The sequence below is a fragment of the Xiphophorus couchianus genome, chromosome 9 (assembly GCF_001444195.1).
Source record: "Xiphophorus couchianus chromosome 9, X_couchianus-1.0, whole genome shotgun sequence".
In the NCBI taxonomy this organism is placed as follows: domain Eukaryota; kingdom Metazoa; phylum Chordata; class Actinopteri; order Cyprinodontiformes; family Poeciliidae; genus Xiphophorus; species Xiphophorus couchianus.
Genome location: NC_040236.1, coordinates 25,195,717 through 25,219,493, shown reverse-complemented (window position 1 = coordinate 25,219,493; position 23,777 = coordinate 25,195,717). Strand labels below are relative to the sequence as shown.

The window sequence follows — 23,777 nt, the reverse complement described above, 5'->3', positions numbered from 1 at the left end:
TTATTCCAACAAGATTTATAAAATAAAAAGAAAAGAGACTTGGAGTCAACCCATTTTCTGTACACTTCATAGTATTTCAAGCAGCGTTTAAAGCATTCTCAGTAATGAAAATAATTTAATTTGACAGATTACTGCAACTTAGCCCAAGTGAGTTCGACTTTAATGTTTGTGAAAAAGTGAGAGCTTTAATAAGAGGTGACATTTTACTCTCAGTTCAACAGTAAAACAAAATTTAGCTGAATACAAAGAACAGCAGAGTACCTGAGAAGATTAGAAAAAGTTCTATACAAAAAAGTATAAGAAAATGTACAGCAACTTTCCACATTAGACATATTAAACTTAATGACTGTACCCGTTAGTGTACACTTTAATAAAAATAAAAAAAATCATCTGTCTGCATCAGAATATGGAAGCAAATGAATTGCTCCAATTGTTTGTGAATGAGTCCAGATCATATTGAACTAAACATCTGCAGCTGGTTCATAAAGTAAAGACAAAAATCATCTGTGTTTCAGACCCAATGGTCCTGGTTAAATCAGAGGACCTGAGGGGGAAACTGGTTCCTTTAACTTGTCTCAAAATTCATTTCAACAGACAAAGCAAAACAAATGCAACAGTAAAACCAACTTATTTCAACTTTAACTTGCATATATGGACATATTTGTTTCCCAGAAAGGGTCAAGTGAAGAAAGACAACAATGAGAGACACAAAAAAAACAAGTGTTTGCTCCAAACATCCGAGAAAACGATTTGAAAGAAGGAAATGTTCAGAGGACAATGTGTGGGTGAAAATGCGTTGCTGATATCAGAGAAGAATAGGCAGACTGGTTGAGCAGATTAATATTTCTGATTTTACAACACATTCAAGTCTGTTTCTGTTGTAAAGGCAAGCAGCTCTGGTCCTGAATCAAAATGAAATTGGATCATAAAGTTCAAACCTAAAGGAGGAAACTGGAATCAGAAAAAAAAAGCTTGAATCAAATTCTCTATATATACAGATGTCTTTAGTCGGAGGAGAATCAGACCGCTGGAAGACGTTTATAGTTTCTAACTGCTGATCGTCATCACTGAAGAAGAAGAGCACTTAGAGGCTGACTTGATTTCATGTCAGTGGGGCCGGCTGCTGGATTCCACGCCGGGCTGCTGCTTCAGAAACCCATATCCATTGATCCACCCGTTGGGTCGTTTGGTCAGGCCACCGTTCAGGATGTCCTGGATGTGCTGGACAATCAGGTTAATGGCAACTGTAGTCAGAGAAAAAGACAAGAGGCGCATGTCACTGACTATCGCCACTAAAGTTTGCAGTTGAAACATGAGGGATTGAGAACAAGTGTTCAGGGCTATGAAAACTTTAGAAGGTACAGCCTTTCTTCACCAAAACGGTTGTTGTATGTGGAGAATAACAGGTGCAAGTTGGTAAAATTCATTCAAACAGAAAGTTAGAAATCCTGTTGTCTTCACCTGCTGAGTTCCAGATGTCCTTTTTCTCAGCCCAGACAATGCTGTTTTGTCCCTAATCTTGATTCTTTAGCTCCCAGAGACAAAAAATGTGAACTCAAAGATAAACAGTAAACACAGCTGCATACCTCAAGATAACCCTGTTGAGTCTAGTGAAGTGTTACCAATCCAAGTTCTTGGTAAAACGTACTCACCGGTGTTATCAACTCCTCTAGGAATTATCACATCAGCGTACTTCTTGGTCTGAACAGCAAGGGGAGAAACAGAGAGGAGAGGAAGGTTGTAGTCCATATTCATGGTCATAGAATGCAAACGGCAGGAGCAGAATGCACACTCACTGGCAGGCAGAACTCCTCAAAAGCAGGCTTCACAAAGTTGATGTACTGGGCTAGAATGCTCTCCAGGTCCCTGCCACGTTCACTGATGTCCCTCAGCACTGAGAGACACACAGACAGAAGATTTCCCACAAAGCTACCTTTGGGAATACTTAGCTTGACAAAACATCCAGTGCAAAACACCAAAATGTGAGGAATTGCATAAATCATTATAAATCCACGCTACCGGTCATGGCTGTGCTTAAATAAACCTCTAGGCCTTGAAATTCTAAAAACAAAGGTAATTTTCCAGCAAAACATTAGCATAAATACAGTCTCTGTGAGTAACTACGTCCATCAACGTAGTTACGGTACTCAATACGTAACTACGTAGCAAGAGAAAAAAGATTTCTCTTGCAGATTGATGCAAAGCATTGTTCAATCCAGTGACCACTACCTATGCAACTTTTAAACTCCTAAACAGCTACAACATGACACAATGTGAGAATGTTCCAGGGATATAACTACATCTTGCAGGATACACTCCGGTTTGCATGTTAGAACTGTTACTTCTAATTAAACCTGGATCTGCTTTGTGTCTACAAACTTCAAAAATCAGAAGCACCCAAATATGCGTACCAAGTGTTGTGTTTTCTGTTACAAACACTGGTAATGGTTCACAATTCCAGTGCTTCTAACCGTCTGGACAAGAAAGTCTTAGAGCAACATTTTTAATAAGAGAGACAAAAAAAAGAAACCTGCTTGGTTCTTGGAAGTTTGCTCCAAACTTCCAAGAACCAATTTGAAAGAAGGAAATGCCCAGAGGGCAATTCCTTCACCCACATGAAAACACATTTTGGCTTGGGTAAAAACGCGTTTTCATGTGGGTGAAAACGTGTTGCTGATGTCAGAGGAAGATAGGCAGACTGGTGGAGCAGAATACCATTTCTGATAATACAACACATTCAAAAGGTTATGGTAGCATAAGACCTTGCCAGATGCCATGCCAAACAGCTACAAACAGGAAACTGAGACATATTTGCAGCAACTATACGATACACCTTCTTGAACCTAGACAAGAAGAGCTAAGGAAGTTCTGAAAGCAGACGATGGTTAATCAGCCAGTAAGTGTATTTTCTGGGATAAGGCCAGTGTGTCCTCTGCTTTCTAATTGTGGGGCTCCCCAAACATAACAAAAACAGCCCAAGCACCTTTAGTTAAGCATCTTTTCACTTTAAGAACATGACAACACCTCTGCGCGACAGACGTGTGTCTGCGTCCGTATCCACAAACAGTTTCATTTGGAAAAGGTCTCGAATCTCCTGAGAGTAGAACATCAAGATGCCTTCAAACAGCACCACATCGGCAGGGTACACCGTGACCGTCTCTTCCTTCCTGATGGACAGAGAGCAAACACAAAGCGAGGTAAAAATCAGGTAGATTTTTACTTTTACCCGAGTTCACACAACCTATAATTGTTCTTCAGAGTTGTAGGATTGTAAGGTCAAGAAAAGACTCACCTGGAGTGGGAGACAAAGTCATAAACAGGAATATGGACAGTTTTTCCTTCCTTGATGTCCAGCAGAGTCTCAATTATAAGATCATTGTCAAATGCATCTAGACCCAAAGAAAGAACAAAACAGTAAAAACATAACTTCTCAAACGCAGTTGAATGAGCCATCTCTTAAGGTGAAAAACGTTCAAATCTTTAATGAAGAGGTGAAGACCACTGCAATACCTGGGTGGTCAAAGTTGAACTGGCCCTTGAGTGCCTTGGCCTTGTGCTCTGGGGTCAGGACCTTGTAGAAGCTGTCCTGACTGAGGATGGCCACTTGGCGCTGGTGGTGGTCGATCTCGTTCTGGCCCAGTAGCTCCATGATTTTGTTGCACACCGATGACTGGCCAAACAAGAACATAAACACCAAGCAGAATTATCAGAGTCACGTAGGTGGCGATGCTGGTAGGAGTTCATCCTGTAACTTGTGGATTGCCGGTTCAAAGCCCTGCACAGTCTGTCTCAGTTGTTGTCTACTTGGTCAAGACACTTCACCTGCTGATGGTGGTCAGAGGCTCCGGTAGTGCTGGTGCTGGCATGGCAACCTCGCTTTTATCAGACTGCTGTGACTACAATGTGCTACCATCAGTGTGTGAATGACTGAAGGTAGTGTGATCGCTCTGGAGCCATTTGCCAATTAGAGTATCGGCCCATACTATGTTGAAGTATGTCATGGAAACAGTTGATTGTTCTCAAATAATTCATGGTGTACAAAATTACTTCAGAACAGCCAGACTACCCCTTCCTAGGTTAAACTTCTACACACTGTTCCTCCCATCACATAAAATTCCATCTGAGCTGGTCACAACATTTAAAAAAATATTTACTTATCTACAATAAGATATGTAGATCAGTAAATGGAGGCTAAGTGCCAAAGGGCACATTGGCACAGGAGGACACTGGAATCCAACCCACAACTTTCAGATTACAATACAACGGAGCTTCCCACTAACACACAATAGCCCTGTCTGCACTACACCCTCTCCTGTAATGTCCATATGTTTTTAGTCAAGAATTATGAAACTTTACACATTAGCAGGTTATTAAAAAAACAACACTTTCTTTGATACCCTTAATGTCAACAAGCCTTTAAAACAATGTCAAATCTGATAACATTGCAAGATGGGGAACAGGGGGAATAATAAACTTTTTGTCTATGTTTAGTGCATAAAATAGATAAATGTATCTTAACAAGCATTAAATAAATCCATAGTTGACATTGTTTGATATAAAATGTGACTTTAGCTGTCTTTGCAGCTCACAGACAAACACAATAAGAAGAAATACAGTTTAACCCCCATTTGGATAACATGGCTGGTTAAACAGGTGTTTCTGTGAACGGTTACTTTCAGACAGTGGGGCATGACATCAGGAAACAGAAACCACCAACAACTGAATGCTCAGCCACAAATAAAGTTCTGCCGATTGAATCGACTACAACTTCAGCTTTTTGAGTGCATAGATAACAAGGCAACAAAATTAAATAAAATCCACAATATCTTTTTCCGCAACATAGCCATGTACCAAAGCAGCTTTTTCTTTTCTATAGAAGAATGGACACTGAAAGACTTGTAAGCTTCAACATTCTGTAGACTTTGGGAATAAAGCTGATCAATGATATAAGGAGGAAGAACAGAAACAGTGCATGTAGATCCATGAAATACAAGAAGGAATGATTCCATAATATACACTGCAACAAAATCCCTCTATTTTATTCTAACGTAACATATTTGACTCCCTGGAGAAATATGTTGTAGTTTATTCTGATTTGACTGAATCTGCAGCCTGTGCACAGCTGCTGCTGATAAACTGAAATCTGCTCATTCTCTCTTTGTTCATTTGTTTTTTTTTTATATACATGCCCTGCAAATTACCCTTTTATGTTACTAATCAAGCAACACTCTTAAGGATGATGCAAAGGATAGAACAAATAATTAAGGGGAACAAGCAAACAAAACATAAGAATCGATCACAACGTCAGACAGAGGAATTCAACAAAGAACATGTTCGGCTGTTGTGATGGAAATGCCAACCTTGCCGCTGGCCGTGCCGCCGGCCACACCGATCAGGAACGGTTGCCGGTGCCCGTCACGCTGGACCGGGTCACCCGGCTTTGTCTCGCTGTCTCTCGGCATGCTTCATCTGCCGGCCGATGCGGTCTGTGCATGCCGGTGTGTGTGCGCGCGCTCGCCTCCTGTTTCATCACTGTGACTGTGAGGAGGAGGATAGTGACGTCAGAGCCCAGGAAATGAGAGGGAGTACAATTCAGTTTATTTATATCGAGACACTTTACAATAACAACAAAACAAAAGTGCCTCGAGACGACTCCTAGTCAGGTCAATACATTCCAACTTGATCCTGTTATCAATAAGTTCAGTTTCATTTTCAAATTGGTTTGTTAAAATGGGGAGACATTGACTTTGCAGCAAACCTTCATATTGATAATAATGCATGTGGCGGCAGTTGAAAGGAAAACTTCCCTTTAGCCGGAAGAAACCTTCAGCAGAACAAGGCTCAGTGTGAGCAGCCAGGATAAAGACTGCACTCAAAAAGAAGAGGAAACGTATAAGCATTGATCAGCACTGATCCAGGAGTACGCTCAATGTCCATAATAATAATAATAATAATAAGTGTTGTCTAGGAGCGATATAGGATTAAGGACTGAAAGACAGAAGAACATAAGTTGTTGGTAGCAACAACCCTCCAGGTGCTGCAGCTAAACCAGATATAAATTCTATGAAGAGACGGAGAGTACAGTTAAAATCTGCAATAACTGCAAATACTGCAAATTTGGAGAGTAGTAGGAGAATATAGCAGAGTTGTCACTATGCAGTCTAAGCCTATAGCTACAGAGATAGCAAAGGATTTTACCAAAAAGGAAAGTTTTAGTCTTAAATGCAGACTGGTGAGGAGCCTGATAACTATAAGATCTTTCTACTTTTAGAAACCTCCAGGAGCCACCAGTAAACCTGCAGTCTGGGAGCGAAGTGTTCTGTTAGAAATATTCAGATCTCAGGAATTTAGAGTTATGATACTTTTCTGCTAAATATATTCTAGAAACACAGCTCAATCAATCACTACTAAAAGTTACACAAAAAATGTAAAAAAAAAATTAAAAAAAAAGACCCCAATTAATCAGTTCTTTTTTTTCAATTTCCAAAATCCTAAGGGGTGAGTGAATGTGTTTTGTTCTGATGAGACCAAATGTGAATATATTTCCATCCATTTTCTGTATATCCTTGTCCCTAGTGGGGTTGGGAGGGGTGCTGGTGCTTATTTCCAGCTAACATTCCAGGCAAGAGGCGGGGTTCACCCTGGACAGGTTGCCAGTCTCTCGCAGGGCAACACAGAGACAGACATGACAAACAACCACGCACACACACACACACACACACACACACACACACACACACACACACACACACACACACACACACACACACACACACACACTCACACTTAGGGAGAATTTAGAGCACAAGTGTCAAACTCCAGTCCTCAAGGGTTGGTGTCCTGCAGATTTTAGATGTGCCACAGGTACAAAACACTGGAATAAAATGGCTTATTACCTCCTTCTTGTGTAGATCAGTTCTCCAGAGCCTTAATGACCTAATTATTCTATTCAGCTGTGGTGCAGCAGAGGCACATCTAAAAGTTGCAGGACACCAGCCCTTGAGGACTGGAGTTTGACCCCCCTGATTTAGAGACACCAATTAACCTAACAGTCAGCCGGAGTACCAGGAGAGAACCAACACATGCACAGGGAGAACATGCAAACTCCCAAGTTTTCTCCTAGAAAGCTGAAGAGGTATTTTATCTTTCATCATCACAAAGGAATAGTTGCATTAATCATCAGACATGATAGGGTCTATCATGACAAAATAAGGTTTTTAAAGAGATTGAATTCAACTAAAATTCTTGACAAGGAGTGAGCAGTAACCCTGACTGAGAAGTCAATTAGTTTGTCTCAAAACTAACGGACTTTTGCCAAAACACAGCAATCAGTAACAACTGAGTGAAAGAAAAATCACTTTTAATCCTTCCTCAAAGTGCAGGGGACTGAAATGCTTGCATCGCTTTTTAGATCATTATTTGTATATAAAAATACAATTTAAAAAATTCCCATTGTCTTTCCATTTCACAATTATGCACTGCTTTGTATTTATCGGTAACATAATATTACTAAAAATAGACAAATTTTTAGCCGTAAAGGTTTTCTGTTTTGTGTTCGTGCGCGTGTTCGTAAGCGTGAATAAACCGGAAGTGTTTCTCAGCTGTATGACCTCTGTGAAATGCTGACAGAGCTCTATGAAGCTCAGTGGAGAGAAGGAGCCGCTCAGGGTTTAACTTGTGTCTGGCCTTTGTTCTGTGAAGCGGCTCCGTCAGCCGGAAAACCACCATGAGTACCATGTTTGCAGACACCATTCTGATCGTCTTTATTTCTGTCTGTACGGCGCTGTTAGCAGAAGGTGGGTGGAAATCCTCGTTAAGATAGCTGCCGTGTTTAACGGTGTTCAGAAACACGGCCGTGTACAAATATGTGTTGTTCCTGTAAGATTCAGGGCGGAGAAAGTATATCAGCCTTGGTATGACAAGTAATTTCTAATGTTTTCTGGCCCTACAGTCAGTAATGAGGCTTGAATTTAAACTAGCCGACAAGGCTAATGGCTAACATCTTGTGGTTCCGGTTAGTATTTCAAAACAAAAGTCTCACAGAGCTTTAGCAAATATAACATTTTTAATGCGTCACCATGTATTTGACTGTGTTGATAGTTTGTTAAATATGGCTTCTACTCATTCTTTAATGGTTTATCAATAAGTGCAGGCATGACTCCATTCATCTTTTGTTGAGTCCTTTCAGCTGCTTGACTCCCAAATCGGGTTTTCGTAGGATTTATGTGCACACAGCACACCCTGCTGGTTAAAGACGGATTAACAACCACATATTATAGTTCATATATTATAGATATTAACGACGGAATAGAATTCTTTATTTGCTCGATTGGAAATTATCCGTGCAAAGTTGAAAAGAGTGAGAATTAGAAGTACGCAGATACCCACAATAAACAATAATAGGAGTGAGAGTTCTCGTTGTTTGGCCTTAGTTTGAAAGTAAAATAACAGGAACACGAGTTGAAAGAGATATGCTGAAAGGACTCGAACCTGTGACGGGCGCGTTATTTCATGCGCCATGTGGGTCATGCGCCAGATAAAGGACCAGTAGATGAAATTAAATTCTACAATAGGTAAAACTGGAAAAAGTGGACATCAACATAATATGAGATGTTGATAATATGTGTATCACCATCGGAATAAAATGTAAATTATTTTTATATTTTGTGAAATAGCCAGAAATCTGTGCAAGACATCGATTAGTTAGACATTGAGATCAGTTCAAAACACTAGACAAAGGCTTAGTGAACTAGAAGAAGCCTTATAAATATGTATGTGATAAAGTAGATATCTACAGTGATCATTTATTTTAATAAAGAGAATACAGTTTGTGACATTTGTACATATTCTGCTCTGTTGGCAGGGATCACCTGGGTCTTAGTATATCGAACTGAAAAGTACAAGAGGCTAAAGGCTGAGGTGGAAAAACAAAGCAAAAAGCGTAAGTGCTCCAGGACTGGTCGCCATTATCTGACGAGATTGACATCTATAGATGGTTCTTTACTCTTGTTTTTCTGCTTTCAGTTGAAAAGAAAAAAGAAACCATCACCGAGTCTGCGGGACGCCAGCAGAAGAAGAAAATCGGTAAGAAGCCAATGAGTTGTCATAGGAACCACCTCACAAATGGCATTGATTTGCTGTAACTATCATTATGTCCCCATCACTTTCTACATGCAATTAAAGTGCTTTACATGATATAAAAAACTTAAGACACTATACAACGCTCTGTGTGATTACATTATGTGATGGCGTGTACCAGAGCACTGTGCAGCTCTAAAATAAACTGTTCTGTTACAGAAAGACAGGAAGAGAAGCTGAAGAACAACAACAGAGACCTGTCCATGGTGAGGCCTGTGACAACCAGCCTGTCCTTGTCTTATTGAATAAAACTTCAACATGGATCCTGTAGTTTTAGTCGAATATTGTTTTTCATTGGTGTGTTTGTTTCTAGGTGCGCATGAAGTCCATGTTCGCAATTGGCTTCTGCTTCACAGCTTTGATGGGCATGTTCAACTCTATGTAAGCTCCACTTTTGATCAAAACAGAAGTGACTACTTGGAAATGAAACAATCTAAAGGTTTTCTAATGAAGTGCAATAAACAAACTAAAACTTCTTGTTGTTTTTCTTGTTGGCAGTTTTGATGGAAGGGTTGTGGCCAAGCTGCCGTTTGTGCCGCTGTCCTACATTCAGGGGCTGTCGCACCGCAACCTACTGGGAGAAGACTACACTGACTGCTCCTTTATCTTCCTCTACATCCTCTGCACCATGTCTATCAGACAGGTAATTATTGTGTTTTAGATAATCCAGAAAAACTTTCTTACCTTTAAAGATATTATGTTGCTTACTGAGTGGTTGTCATGGCACAAATTGATCCCGTGACTTTATGTCAGTGGACCAGCACAGGTAAAGGTGTGACAAACCAACACGAATCTCTATGGATGCTCCGATGTAAAAATCTGGCCCAATGTCCAATATTGATATTGCTTCAATATTTACAACACCCCACTGTTGCCAACTTTGTCGCTATATGTACTGTAGAAAAATATCAAAAGAATAAAATTGGCATCGGCCAAAATCGTCTTTTTAAAGATTGTTGTTCAGCCAGAAAACTGTGATCAGTGCACCCCTAAATCATGTTTCAAGACATAAAAGCCAAATATAAAAATGTTGGATCCAGAACGGGATAGGTCTCATCGTTAAAAGCGCTTGGTCATGATGACTGTGGATGAAGTGCAGCTATCAGCAGCAGACTGTCTGAAAACACCTGGATCAGTGACGGTGCTGCATCATCAAGGAGCTGGTGTGAGTTTAACAGAGTTCATCTCTACATCAGCCTCATACGTCCTTTGACCCCCATTGTCAAGTCAATGTTCATTCATTTCAACCTTTGACCCTGAATAAACCAGTGAAGTTATGGACAGTGATAAGAAACTCCACTGCTTCTAAGCTTCAGTAACTCTCATCGTGTATGTTTATTGATTGTCACTTGATGAGAATTTTGTTAAGCACAGGAAAAGATTTGGCTTCCATTGGAAACTGCTTCTTAGTTCAAATAACAACTGACTTTTATTTTGTAAAAGCATATATATAAAGACTAACCCAACGTTGAATGTTTTTGCAGAGTTTCTGAATATCAAATTAAAATAATTTAAAGGTTTGCCGATTTTATTTACAGCTTAAAAGTAGTGAGAAATAAAAATGGACAGTTATTAAAAAGTATGCAGTTGGTTTATTTCTTTTGTTATATATTTCAATACATCATCAAACCTGACTCATCGTTCTCCAGTCAGTGGAGTCTCTATTAAACAGCTGTTCATCAGACATGAGTCCCAGATCAATTTAGTAAGTCAGAGGAATAAACTTATAGCCAAAATATGCAGTACTTACTGCCAAATATTTATTATGATGAATAATGTGAAAATTAGACTTTTTGTGGTTAAGTTAAATACTATAAATTCCACAATATGGTCACTTAATCTGCCAAAGGTACCTGTGAAGAGCCATCACTCTCTACCAGGTTGTGAAAAACTGATTTTTCTGTCTGTCCTCCTTCCAGAACATTCAGAAAATGCTCGGACTTGCCCCCTCCAGAGCCGCCACCAAGCAGGCAGGGGGGTTCCTGGGACCTCCGCCCCAAGCGGCCAAGTTTTCTTAATCATCAAGTCACCATGGCGACCCCAACAGAGCATTGATGGAACTGTTTGTGCTGGAGCAAATGTCTTGCCTTTTGGAGCTACTATGTTGTTTGATTTCTTGTTGTGTTTTGTAATATTTAACTTAAAAGTAGAGGAGAAAATAGGAAAGTTCAGTTCACACCTTGTTCACCTCACAACACGGACCGGTCTGAGATTTTAATCATTTATTGACACAATGACATCTGAACGCCTTTCAGTATTATTGAATGTCATCATCTCTATTTTGAGTAAATTGCATATTAATAAAAGTTTTACGATTATATGTCATATTTCTCTGCTTTCTTTATTTTGCATCCTGTTTAGATGTGAATGACGAGGTAAATATGTCCAACATTTTTTTTTCAACTTTTATCTCAGACTTTGGAATTTTCACAAAGAGTTACAGTATATCCAAAGAAAAATAATTTTACATTAGGACCAGTACGCTCCCCCTGAAGTGAAATGATTTCTTTAAAACAACCATGGCAGAAAAAAATTTCTTAAATTTTCTTTATCACAGCAACTTGATAAAATGTATCAAGTTTCTTTATCAAGTTGATACAGAAAATTGTGTCAGTTGTTGAAAGATAGTGCTGGTGAAGTTAAACACCAGCACTTCTTCCATCTGATCAGTGTTTTCCTTAACAGAACATAAAACACAACAGAAACCCGACTCATTAGTTACACAAACATCATTCACCTTCCTACTATGTCTGTCCTGATATGCTGTGCTTGGTTATCAACTGTGTGTAATAATGGTTAAACATTTCTACTTTAGTCTCATCTGTCAAGAGGGAATTGTTCTCAAAGTCATGCGTTTTATTTCATTATGCATCTAATTAGAAGCATATCTTCTGTTTTGCATTCATTTTTAAAAATGACAGTAGTTGTCTGAGTGTTTTTGCCTGAGGTTAGATTGAATTAATTAAAAAAAAAAACATGGATCATATCATTTTCGTTGTGTTCTGATTAGCAAAACCCTACTAATAAAGAGGGTGTGCTTTTTATTTTATTGTAGCTGTTTGGTTTCATAAAACACAACATTAAACTGTACATTATGAATAAAATAATACTTAGAAGATTTCTTAAAAGTTGATGAATCATACTATGCTTTTATACAGACTTTATTCTTGGACGCAGACCAGCTGGTTTTACAATCTTGTATAACTTGCCAAGTCCTTTATCTCGGGGTCCTTTCTAAATTCTCCTCACCCCTATTAATTTGCATTGTATTGTGTTACACTCAGTTTAGAAACATATCTTTAAAAATGCTCTTTTTTTCATGGTGTCCATAAACTGTGTCATACTAAAGTGAGGTGTCTTTGTGAAACCATATTTCTGTCTACTCGCTTGCATTATGTAACAGAAATGGCACCGACTCGGTATTAACAGGGTTTATTAATCTTTCTCGGAGTTATTTGTGTTTAAAGTCCGCCTGTTTTGGCTCAGCCTCAGCTTTATCAGCCTGACAGAAGCGAGAAGCAGTTTCTCTGAGAAGAGGTGTGTCCTGGCTGCTTGAAAGGGCCGTAAAATCCTCCTTCCACTCTTCGCAGACGTCCATCTTGCAGCTCTTCTCTCCGCAGAACCCAGACGGTACAGTTTTCCTCTCCAAAAAGTTACAATGACTTCTCTCAGCAACAATAGCAGCGCGTGCACTCTGTCCTCGTGTCACGTTCTCTGAATGAGCTAGCTTATATGCTCTGCTAACTCTCTGCCTTCGCAGGCTAATATTACGTAATGGAGATATTTTTCTGAAACTTTCAGGTACAATCTGTGTGAAAATGGCCCAGTCAATCCTCGACACGACCTCCGGAGCCTCCACTGGAACCCTGGTGGTTACCGAGCCTCTGAACTTCTGGGCTGGGAAACGGGTGAAGCCCAGGGAGGAGAAAAACGCCGAGCCCGTTTTCGAGCCTGCAACTGGTAATGCATGTTAAAAGTTTGTTCTGGTGGAAATGCATATTAAAAAATGACACGCAGAACAATAGCATTAGTTTGGTTTGTAAGTTACTCTGCTCTGGAGTTGAATTTAGGAGAGGCACGGCGACGCTGAAGTTAGCTTCTGATTTATGACCCTGATGGGATATTTCGCATCTTTTTCCAAATTGTCAGCCTAATAACAGAACTGCACTATTAGACTGACGAAATGTAGACTTTTAAGGGCTTCTTTGTTTCAGACTTCGATACCTGAAATAAAGAGGAACTGCATTGCTTACATCTTTATGCAAAGATGGTAGTTTTCATAATTATCACATAATTTCACAATTTCTAAACCTTTTACTATAAACATAGCTTTTTGAGTTTTGTGCTTTTGGCAGTCATTTAAACTATATTTTTTAATACATTTGATTAAAAAATTCAAATGTCGTGTCATTCCCTGTTGTTGAAATAGTGTTAAAACATATTTTTTGTGCACTCATTTAAGATGTATTTAATGCATAGTTTGTATATAGGGAGGGGCAGGGGTGCTGCCAGAAATCTTGGGGCCCCTGACAACAAAATTGGATTGCCCCCCCCCACTTCCCCACGCAGCTGCTGTTACAATTTCTTTTGAGTTTTTTTTGACCCATAAAAAGCGTCACAATTTTAAAGGCTTGCAACTTGCTTTCTTTGGTTCAATACTGGACTAATATTCTTTCTCCATCTCTCAATTTTATTTTTTATTTTTTTGAAAACCTGATTTTATAATTTTTCTTAGCAGCATAATAACCGCCACAGTCGTTCTTGTCTTCTACTGACTGCTGCTGAACACCATCAAGTGCCCCAAGCAGGAACGAACCATTTCATGAAGATCCAGGGGGGTGTTCAGGGCAAATATGGATGTGTGTTTTTTAGTCTGGGAGTGGTAACATAAAATTTTTACTGCTAAAAACAATCTCAGAAAACACAATATGATTAATTTTGTAATTGTCAGGGCCCAAATTTTATTTATTTTTTCAATTTATATAAACAAAAAATAAATAAATAAATTGTGGAGGGGCACCTGTTGGTCAGGGGACCTTAGAATTGTCCTAACATTTCCCCTCTATAAGCACCCCCGGGGTGGAGAGAAATATGATGCTGAATTATAGTATTTCTATGACAACTTTTTAAGTGCAACAGGTGGAACACAAAATTAAAGAACGGCCAGATGTTCAAACACTTCTGTTTTCTGTCAGACAACAGAATTAGACTGTCCCGTTTCATTTTTCTCCCATATTCTACCTTGGCTTTAATCAATTTAGATATTCTGAATTTCATTCACTGAATTTATGGGCTAAATCATAACTTTACTTATGAGAAATCCAGTTTATAACCATTGAATTCTTTATTTTATTTGGCAGAGTAACAAATAAGGGAAATTTTACTGTGGGAGCTTTGCAAACAAAATGAACTTTCACTCATAGGAAATTTATTAAAGGTGCTTTATTTAGTTTAGGACAATCATTTCCAAGGTTGACCAGACTGACCATTTATTTAAGCTTTCCTCGAAGTAAATGGTAAAGAAACCAAAGGGACAAATAGAAATGTGCAGTTTTGTAAATATAAAAATGTATTTTTGTTCAGTGTGGAAATTTTCTTTCCAGGTTTGACTGATCTTTCTTTCATTGAACTAGAGAAAATAAATCTGAAACTCAAAAGTGGTGAAATAGTCCTTTAGAGTCTGACGCTACAGATAAGATACTAACTTCAGAGCTGTGGGGTGTGGCTACTTTAGAATTTTCTCCCTACTGTCTGGGGGGAGAAAAGAGGGGGGAATCTATCAGTACAGTCCAGCTGTCAGTAGCTTATTTGCCTTCCTGTTTGCTCAGGCCGTGTCCTGTGCCAGCTGGTGCCCTGTGGGGCGGAGGATGTGGAGGAAGCCATCCAGAGTGCCCACTCTGCCTACTTGAAATGGAGCAAGATGTCTGGCATGGAGAGGGCTCGGGTCATGCTTGAGGCCGCCCGCATTATCAGGGTGAGCCGGTCAGGCGGCTTTGAAGCTGTCCAACTTTTACTGTCCTTATTGTGCAACTTAAATTGGAGCTGACTATTGCAAGCTTGCAACGTGACACTAGTTATTCATTAACAGGAAGCCCTCCCTTCTCTGGATTTGTGCAAAATCCTCCTTTTGTGTCTAGTTGGCCCATTTTAGGTCGCATGAAGGAGTTTGGTTTATTTTCCAGTAATGACTCTACATTTTTGCTCCCAATCAAACAGGAACGGAGGGAGAAAATCGCAAAGCTGGAAGTGATGAACAATGGCAAGTGCATCACCGAAGCCCTGGTGGATGTGGACGTCGCTTGTCAGACCATGGAGTTCTACGCCGGCATGGCCGGGACACTCACTGGTGGGTGCGGCGATGTCTCTTTGTGTTTCGAAGTGTACTTTCTGTTTGTCTGAACGCGGGTTTGTGTTGTGATTGCAGGTCAGCACATCCAGCTTCCTGGCGGAGCCTTCGCCTACACCAGGAGGGAGGCCCTCGGGGTGTGCGTGGGGATCGGGGCATTCAACTACCCCTTCCAGATCTCTGTCACCAAGTCGGCGCCGGCCCTGGCATGTGGTCAGTGAACAGCAGCGACTTTCAACTCTCATTTTGACATGAAGTCACTAATAAAAGAGATGGGAGTAAAACAATGGCTTTTCTAGGTAATGCCATGGTGTTCAAGCCGTCTCCCATGACTCCTTTGACTGCTTTGGTTATGGCTGAGATCTACAAAGAGGCAGGAGTGCCTGATGGCCTGTTCTGTGTGGTCCAAGGTGGAGCAGAGACTGGCACTCTGCTCTGCCACCACCCCAAGGTGGCTAAGGTTTCCTTCACAGGCAGTGTTCCAACTGGCAAGAAGGTACAAATGCTAAAGTGTGTCGTCTGTGCACGTTTGGTTCACACAGCAACATTTTTAGCCTGTTTTCAAAACCTGAGAGTCCACACATGACGATAAAACATTGTAGCTATAAAAGGTTTGGTATTGAGCCAAACCTGTTCGGTTAACAGGTGTTTCCGATGTTTGTTTGAAACATCGGAATGTTTCACTCAACAACATTCCGGTGGGAAATCTTGCTAAGCTTGAATGTTGAATATCCCTGACTTTCTATCGGAGCGGACCATGTCACTTTTAATAATCTAGTTTAATTGTATGGCACATTTCAGCAACGAGGAAGTTCAAAGTGATTTACACCACAGAGGAATAGTTCTTTAGCTCATTTTTAGAGCTGTCACAATAACTGGGGTGGCCTTAAGATTTTTGGAAGGGGGGGAATCTAGACAAAAATTGGCATAAAAGTCTTGCCTTGTGAACGAGGCTCTAGTTGACAAAACATCCAATTCTTTTGAATAGCAGCACCTAGATTTACCAAAATGAGTTAGAATGACTCCATCCGTGCTGCATGTCCTCTCAGGTGATGGAGATGTCTGCCAAGGGGGTGAAGCAGGTGACCCTGGAGCTGGGAGGGAAATCTCCCCTCATCATCTTCAAAGACTGTGATCTGGAGAATGCCATAAGGGGGGCGCTCATGGCCAACTTCCTGACCCAGGGCCAGGTGAGACTGACAGGCATCCCATCCATATTGGCTCGTGTCACTCAGCCCGTCTGAACTAGGGCGACCTCTGTGAGCTCTTACCAGGTGTGTGTGAAATGTGTAGGTTTGCTGCAATGGAACCAGGGTGTTTGTACAGAGGGAGATCATGCCACAGTTCCTGGAGGAAGTGGTGAAGAGGACCAAGGCCATCTCTGTGGGTGACCCGCTGCTGGACGGCACCCGCATGGGGGCCCTGATCAGCAAGCCCCAGCTGGACAAGGCTCTGGGGTTTGTCACTAAAGCCAAGAAGGAGGTTGGTTCATTATCAAAGTTGGATTGGGAGACTTCAAAATGAGGCTACGTTCACACAGCGGGTAATTGCAACCCAAATCCAACATATTCACCCAAAGAAAATCCAGTCTGTGCCACTTCCATATGTGGAACTAAATCAGATGCATACCTGATAGTTTTCAAAGCGCCACCAGTCAGAACGGTCATCAAACTTTTACATCGTTGACATGAGACATGTGGCATAATTCTGCACCAGAAGAAGGCAGATCAAACAAACAATCCTGGAAAAAAAATCTGAATTATGAAATCTGTCAGTGAAGCACATCCCATGCTAACGCCAACACTCCTGGTTCTGACCACACATCCAAACAGACTTTTCTAAAGAAATTGCTGTTGATGCTCCACAAAAGGTCATTGCCATTAGTTGTGCTTTATTTTTTCCAGCTTCCTTCATCTTATGATCTTGTGACAATACTGTCGCTGAATAACTTTTATAATTCATCAAGTATTAGTTCCGTAAACAGTGTACTACTGTATGATGTCTATGCTTTTCTCTGCACATGTCGGTCGCTTTGGCATCTTAAGCCATTGTTGTGAAAATTGTCTTTAATAAAGAGTAAGAAAAAACTGTTTCAAAAACCAGAAAAATAATACATATATTCTTAGTATTTATTTGAAGGCTTTCCAGCACATGTGTCAAACTGCAGTCCTGGAGGGCCACTGCCCTGCAACTTCTAGATGTGCCTCTGCTGCACCACAGCTGAATAGAATAATTAGGTCATTAAGGCTCTGGAGAACTGATCTACACAAGGAGGAAATTAAGCCATTTCATTCCAGTGTTTTGCACATCTAAAAACTGCAGGACAGCGGTCCTCGAGGACTGGAGTTTGACTCTTGTGCTTTACAGCATTTGAACACACTGCTCACTGAACACAGTCAGGATTCAAAGCCTCGAGCAGAACACAGCATTCAGTTTTATAACAAGGGTTTCATTCGATTCACATAATTTGACAATCTATTTGGTTACAAAACAAATTGCAAGCATAAGCATTTTTTTCATAAGGGAAATGAAACATTCAAGGACGTTATGAGGGTGTTTATCACACTAACAAGAAACAATCCAACAACTTTATTGCAATACTGAGTTCAGAGAGACGGCTTCAGAAAACCTTCCAATGAGCATGTGCGTTACAGACGAATCTTGATACTGTTATGCATTAATTTACTCATAATCATGGTAACCTTAAAAAATTTTATCACACCATTCACACAGAAGTCTGATTGTGGCTGCATTTAATTAGTAGCATGAACGACCAAAAAAAAAATCACATTTCAGCAAAAAAAATCAGAATTGAGCATTCAGACCTGCTGTGTGAACGTAGCCGTAGATCCTGAGTTTCCAGATCTCATCGTTCTCTTTGTGGTTCTGCCAGGGAGCCAAGGCGCTTTGTGGAGGAGACCCTTTTGTTCCCACCGATCCCAAACTGAAGGGGGGTTATTTTATGTCCCCTTGTGTCCTTGGTATGTTTGACTCCCTCACTCATCGCCATAGCGATTACTGGTTTCTGTCAAATCACGGTTCACACACCTTCTGCTCACAGAAAACTGCAGAGACGACATGACCTGTGTGAAGGAGGAGATCTTTGGTCCGGTCATGTCCGTCCTGTCTTTTGACTCTGAGGACGAGGTGATCCAGAGGGCCAACAACACCACCTATGGACTGGCCTCTGGAGTTTTCACCAGGTGAGCAACAGAGCCAGCAGGATTATCTCTGACCAGCAATGAGTCAAGATCTACCGCCGCTTCCCTTTGAAGAGGAGTTTATTGCTTTCTCTAGGTTGGATTTTATAACAGCCTATTCATGTTGTTCCTTTCACTTCAGTAGATTAATAAAGTTCAAGTCCAGACGCAAGTGGTTTAATCTTTTATCACATGAAATAAGTTCCTCCCTCCACCTGCAGGGATATTTCTCGAGCTCATCGTGTGGCAGAGAGGCTGGAGGCGGGAACCTGCTTCATCAACAACTACAACAACAGTCCTGTAGAAATGCCATTTGGAGGATACAAGATGTCAGGTAGCTTGTTAGGAGGTTTCTACATTCATAAACAATTCTTTCAATTTAACTTTGAGAGAACATGGGATTTGTTGCCGGAATGAACCCAAACTGTTGAATCTCCCCAGGCTTTGGCAGGGAGAACGGCCAGGTGACCATCGAGTACTACTCCCAGCTGAAGACTGTGGTTGTGGAACTGGGAGACGTTGAGAACCACTTCTAAACCCTGAAAGTTTACATGCAACACTAGAACTGTGACTAAAGATTTTGGCTTTCTGTAATTATGTACCACAGAAAAGTTGTAGAGTATAAACCCGTGTTCTTACTTTATGAAACCTGAAGCAGTAGGTCAGCAATGCTTCTTTCCTGCACCAACCTGAACTTTCTATCCACAAAATGTGACTCCGCCTGAGGATTAAGCTACTATACTAACTGATATGTTCATGTGACCGCATAAGTATCTAATGTCAAAGAAAGAGGCCTAATAAATGTGCATCAGCATTGGGAGGAAACCTGTGCCAAATGGTGATTATGATGATGTATGCTTACCTGAAAGGCTTTGCCTTTTTTCAAAATAAAATATTTCACTGACAAATATCTCTTATTACTTCAGAAAATAATTCATTGAAATATTTTACACTTCAGTTATTTACCTACTACTGTAACTTGACTAATCTTTGTGTAAGTAATGTAGAATACTAGTTTTAGTATTTAAAAGATCAGTACACTGCCACCACATGGTCAACTTGAGGTGTTGCATGAGCTTACTGCTTATTGGACTCGATCTTCTATTTCAAAAGGAAATTAAATGTAATCAATTGTTTTCAACACACCTGAAGCCAATGGCTGCAGTGATTCAGGTGTTGGAGCAGAAACCCAACTGAAAGTTACAGCACACCCGTAAAGTAGATCTACTTTACTGTCTGTAAGACAGTAAAGTAGATCTACTTTACTGTCTGTAAGACAGTGTACTTATAGTTTTGAAAAACATCTGATAGTGTAGAATTAGAAAGAAAATGTCTAAACACTGGATTCCTTGTAGTGCTAAAGCAACAGTGAGTATATGGTTGAGTATTGTCTCTACGAGCGGACTAAAACTGGGGGAAGTTGGTTTTTCACTTAAGCATGCCTTTAAGCTTGTCACAAAATAAAATAATCGGAATTATACAGCACATTCATATATAATAGAAGTACGATGAACGACTCTTCCAGAAGATGGCAGCAATGCAACAAATAGGATGCAAATTGCCATAAAACTCCAGAGAAGAAGAACACGGTTCGTTTCATTTCTCCTAACCGGCTAACTTGTAGTTCAACAATGCAGGTAAGTTTGACTCCCATACGCCTCTTGAAGAAATGCACCTTTATCGGAAAGATAAATGTTTTAGTTTAGCACAACTTATGGTTTATTGTGCTCATATTAACACACCTCTAAACACTGTAGTTAGCCCAGCTGGCTAAGCTCTGTACCTTATAGCTACAATGCTAAGTTGCTAACCGTTCTCTGTATTTGTGTTGCTTGTTTTCCTCTCAGCAACGCGAGGAGAAGCAGTTAGAAGCCTCTGTGGACTCTCTCATCTCTCTGGTGGCTCTCACTAAAAACGCTCTGCAAAGTTTCATCTACAAGCTGGAGAACGAATACGAGCGACTGACATGGTGACTAAATATTTGACTACAAACTGCAGTAGCTGCTCAGTTCCATCCTGGAGTAACAGAATCTGCTTCTTCTGTTTCCTCTTAAATCATTTTGCTGTTGGATTTCTGGGCCAACATGAACTATGGAAGAGTTGATGGTCAGAAAATGTTTATAATGTATATATTGTAATTTCTATTAAATTAAACCTTACTTTCTCTTCATAGGATGAAGAACAACTTTATCTTTTTCTAGTTTAATTGTACAACATTTGACCACAGCAGCTGTGTGTGTTGCTCTCTCTCTCAGGCCCAATGTTCTGGATAACTTCGGTCTCCTGTCTGGTCAGCTGAACACCATCAATAAGATGCTGAAGAACGAGAAGACGCCGTCGTTCCGCAGCCAGGTCATCATCCCTCTGGTGCTGTCCCAGAAGCCAGACGATGATCTAACGGTGAGTGTATTCTCACCGTTGTCCTCCTGTGTTTTTGGATTTCTGCCTCTCATCTCTCTTGTTATTCCCCCCTCAGGTCCTCACAGAGCAGCGTGTCCCGGTGTTCAGCCATGAAATTGTCCCAGACTACTTGCGGACCAAACCCGACCCGGAAGTGGAGGAGCAGGAGAAGCAGCTGAGCACGGATGCGGCGCGCATCGGTCCGGATGTAGCGCAGGTCAGTTACATGTTGTCTCGACTCCTTTATTTTTCATATTTCATATCGAACAGTTGGTGTGTTTTACATTAACTCATCGTTGGATCATCGAACAGAAACAGATCCAGGCGCTAAATAAAATGTGTTCCAACCTGCTGGAGAAGCTGAACAACCCGCGCGATGACAGAGATGCAGAAAGTGCCGGTAGGTCGCACCGCACCGCTCCGTCCGTTTGTTTCTTTCTGCATCCTGATTGAAGTCAAAACCTCAACATGTCTCCCCGTCAGCGTCCCGACTGAACAAACCGTCGTTTAACCCCGGAGACACCAACGCTTTGGTTGCAGCCGTTGCGTTTGGAAAAGGCCTTTCCAAGTGTAGGCCTCCAGGTCCCATGGCTCCTGGACATCCAGGGCAGGGGCCCATGATGAGCGGGGGTCCAACCTTACAGCAGGTCACTATCGGAGGTGGTGGAGGCCAGCAAGCAGGTATGGGGGGACCGGGAGCGCCACAGCAGCAAGGACAGCCGGGTAAGAGGCCTGGTTTGGAGAGCGATCAGAACTCAGCCTGATGCTGTTTTCATCTAACAGCCAGATTTGGATATTGTGATCATGTTTACATACACTTATCATGTTTTAACACGTTTACGTATAAACTGTTACACAGCAACAGCTTAAACATGACATTTAAGATTAACATCTATGAGGGCGTATTGGGGCCATTGTAGATGGAATCAAAAAGCGTTAAATATCTGCCCTCTTGACTTGAAGCTCAAGTAAAAAAAAAATCAAAAAATTTGAGTTGATTTTTCTAGTAAATTTGTGACTTTTCAAATTCAGAAATTTTCTAGAAAAATCACTGAAATTTCCAAAGATTCAAAAGTTGAAAATTTTCAACTTTAGGAAATTTTCTGACTTTTGATGCTCAGATATGTCCTTGTTTTTTTTGTTTTTTTTCTCCAGAATAATTTCTGAAATCTAAAAAATTTCAGAGCTTTTGAACAGAAATTTTTTTCTAATACACCATACTGTACGTCAAACCAGTAAAAAACAATTTTAAAAACAAAAATGTGAACTTAAAGTATGATTAAAACCTGCTTAAAGGTTATTTTCAAAGGTACTTTTAACCTGACTAACAGAACTCAGCAGATTGGATGATTAAATGTATTGAAAATGACTAACATGACTGGAGGTGGATGTATATATTTGCACCTTTATAGATAAATTATTGGGAAATAACAATAAGATTAATTTAAGTTATTAAGTAGTCATCCCACACAGATATTGTTTATGTCCTGGTTTTGATGAGTGTCTGATTTGTTTGTGACGGTTTGTGAATATTTACAGTTTTTTGTTTTTTTTTGTCCTCCAGGGAAAATGCCAAGCAGCATCAAGACAAATATAAAATCTGCTTCCATGCATCCCTACAACCGATGAGCCTTCTGCTCTCCATTCCTAACAGCTCAGCTCTTCATGGAACTGACCGAGCCTGAGGACCAGGGGCCCGCAGCCTGTGGCCCCGGAGCCACAGTGGCTCTTACTAACTTTGACTTGATGAAGAAACTACTTAGGTTTTAAAAATGCAATAACAAATACAAGTTTTTTCATGTTGAATTCCACAACAGCATAACAAAAGCACTGTTCATTTTTATTTAGAACCGTTTCTCAGGCTGGAAACTGAGAAAATGTAACCGTTATTTTTTTGGAAGTACATTAAAGCCTGAAATCAGGATTCCTGAGGTTGTACTTTAAAAATTACAATAGATTTTCTGCTGTAGCTACTTATCAAATATTATAAGATGCCTTTTTATTTTTTTTATTTTATTTTTTCGAAGGATCAGGTCATATTCGTGGCTCTAACCCGTTTTATTTAGCTGGACTGAGGGCAGAAATAACTTGTATCAGTTGCAGATTCTCGATTCAGAATTGGTCAGGTTTGGGAACTAGAGCTTCTGTTTGTAGCCACTAGATGGCACTATATCAACATTAAAAGGCCTGAAACAACTTTCTATCTTTACAGTTCATGTAATATCTTTCTTTTATTTATTTTTTTCTAAAATAAATAAATACATACAAACACCTTGTTGTTCAATGACTAGATTAAAACAGAAATAAACTCAGTCCGCATGTATTTTGTGGACAAAACAAAAACGTACATCAGATTCCTGCCTTCAATTTCGCTCCGTTTCTTCTCTTTGTTCTTTTTTTTTTGTTTTTTCCGCCGCAGCAAAGGTGAGAGTAATAAGTCCGGACGTCGCTCTGTGTGGCCTGATAATGTCAAAGTGTTTAAGGGGGGGAATAAGGAAGTATTGCTGCTGACGTGTGAGGGGGGTCCTCTCTCTCTGTCTACTCCAATCCCCGTCCCGTCCTGCCGGGCAGACCCAGCGCAGCGGCCGCGCTGCTGTCACAGCGGGCCGGCCCGTGGATGACCTACATACCCCCGGTATGAGCAAACAGGCCACCGTCTCGCTGCGTCAGGCGCTCTGCTGAGACAACTCAAA

General features: G+C 40.5%; 4 protein-coding genes across 6 annotated transcripts; 3 read left to right on the top strand and 1 right to left on the bottom strand.

Annotated features, from left to right (window-relative positions):
• Positions 1 to 138: 138 nt before the first annotated feature.
• Positions 139 to 5,547, bottom strand: uck2a (uridine-cytidine kinase 2a). The gene is made up of 7 exons (XM_028026874.1): positions 5,361 to 5,547; positions 3,511 to 3,670; positions 3,293 to 3,389; positions 3,025 to 3,167; positions 1,797 to 1,894; positions 1,653 to 1,701; positions 139 to 1,244 (listed from the first exon to the last, which is right to left on the bottom strand). The coding sequence occupies exons 1-7, from the start codon at positions 5,460 to 5,462 to the stop codon at positions 1,108 to 1,110; spliced, it is 786 nt and encodes a 261-aa protein (XP_027882675.1). The 5' UTR covers positions 5,463 to 5,547; the 3' UTR covers positions 139 to 1,107.
• Positions 5,548 to 7,586: 2,039 nt separating this feature from the next.
• On the top strand, positions 7,587 to 11,463 carry tmco1 (transmembrane and coiled-coil domains 1). Its single transcript, XM_028027917.1, has 7 exons — positions 7,587 to 7,796; positions 8,864 to 8,941; positions 9,025 to 9,084; positions 9,298 to 9,344; positions 9,452 to 9,519; positions 9,637 to 9,781; positions 11,058 to 11,463. The coding sequence occupies exons 1-7, from the start codon at positions 7,727 to 7,729 to the stop codon at positions 11,154 to 11,156; spliced, it is 567 nt and encodes a 188-aa protein (XP_027883718.1). The 5' UTR covers positions 7,587 to 7,726; the 3' UTR covers positions 11,157 to 11,463.
• Positions 11,464 to 12,635: 1,172 nt separating this feature from the next.
• aldh9a1a.1 (aldehyde dehydrogenase 9 family, member A1a, tandem duplicate 1) lies at positions 12,636 to 19,594 on the top strand. The gene is made up of 12 exons (XM_028027916.1): positions 12,636 to 12,768; positions 12,940 to 13,098; positions 14,967 to 15,112; positions 15,355 to 15,484; positions 15,563 to 15,697; positions 15,784 to 15,980; positions 16,534 to 16,674; positions 16,778 to 16,966; positions 18,378 to 18,465; positions 18,546 to 18,687; positions 18,906 to 19,018; positions 19,126 to 19,594. The coding sequence occupies exons 2-12, from the start codon at positions 12,957 to 12,959 to the stop codon at positions 19,218 to 19,220; spliced, it is 1,518 nt and encodes a 505-aa protein (XP_027883717.1). The 5' UTR covers positions 12,636 to 12,768; positions 12,940 to 12,956; the 3' UTR covers positions 19,221 to 19,594.
• Positions 19,595 to 20,181: 587 nt separating this feature from the next.
• med8 (mediator complex subunit 8) lies at positions 20,182 to 23,355 on the top strand. 3 transcript variants are annotated; one of them, XM_028028946.1, is made up of 7 exons: positions 20,182 to 20,321; positions 20,532 to 20,653; positions 20,940 to 21,084; positions 21,161 to 21,301; positions 21,397 to 21,484; positions 21,568 to 21,765; positions 22,649 to 23,355. In XM_028028946.1, the coding sequence occupies exons 1-7, from the start codon at positions 20,316 to 20,318 to the stop codon at positions 22,711 to 22,713; spliced, it is 765 nt and encodes a 254-aa protein (XP_027884747.1). In that variant the 5' UTR covers positions 20,182 to 20,315; the 3' UTR covers positions 22,714 to 23,355. The 3 variants fall into 3 exon arrangements, with proteins under 3 accessions (XP_027884747.1, XP_027884746.1, XP_027884748.1); XM_028028945.1 differs by having other exon boundaries at positions 21,568 to 21,807; XM_028028947.1 differs by lacking the exons at positions 20,182 to 20,321; positions 20,532 to 20,653 and adding an exon at positions 20,675 to 20,790 and having other exon boundaries at positions 21,568 to 21,807.
• Positions 23,356 to 23,777: the final 422 nt, after the last annotated feature.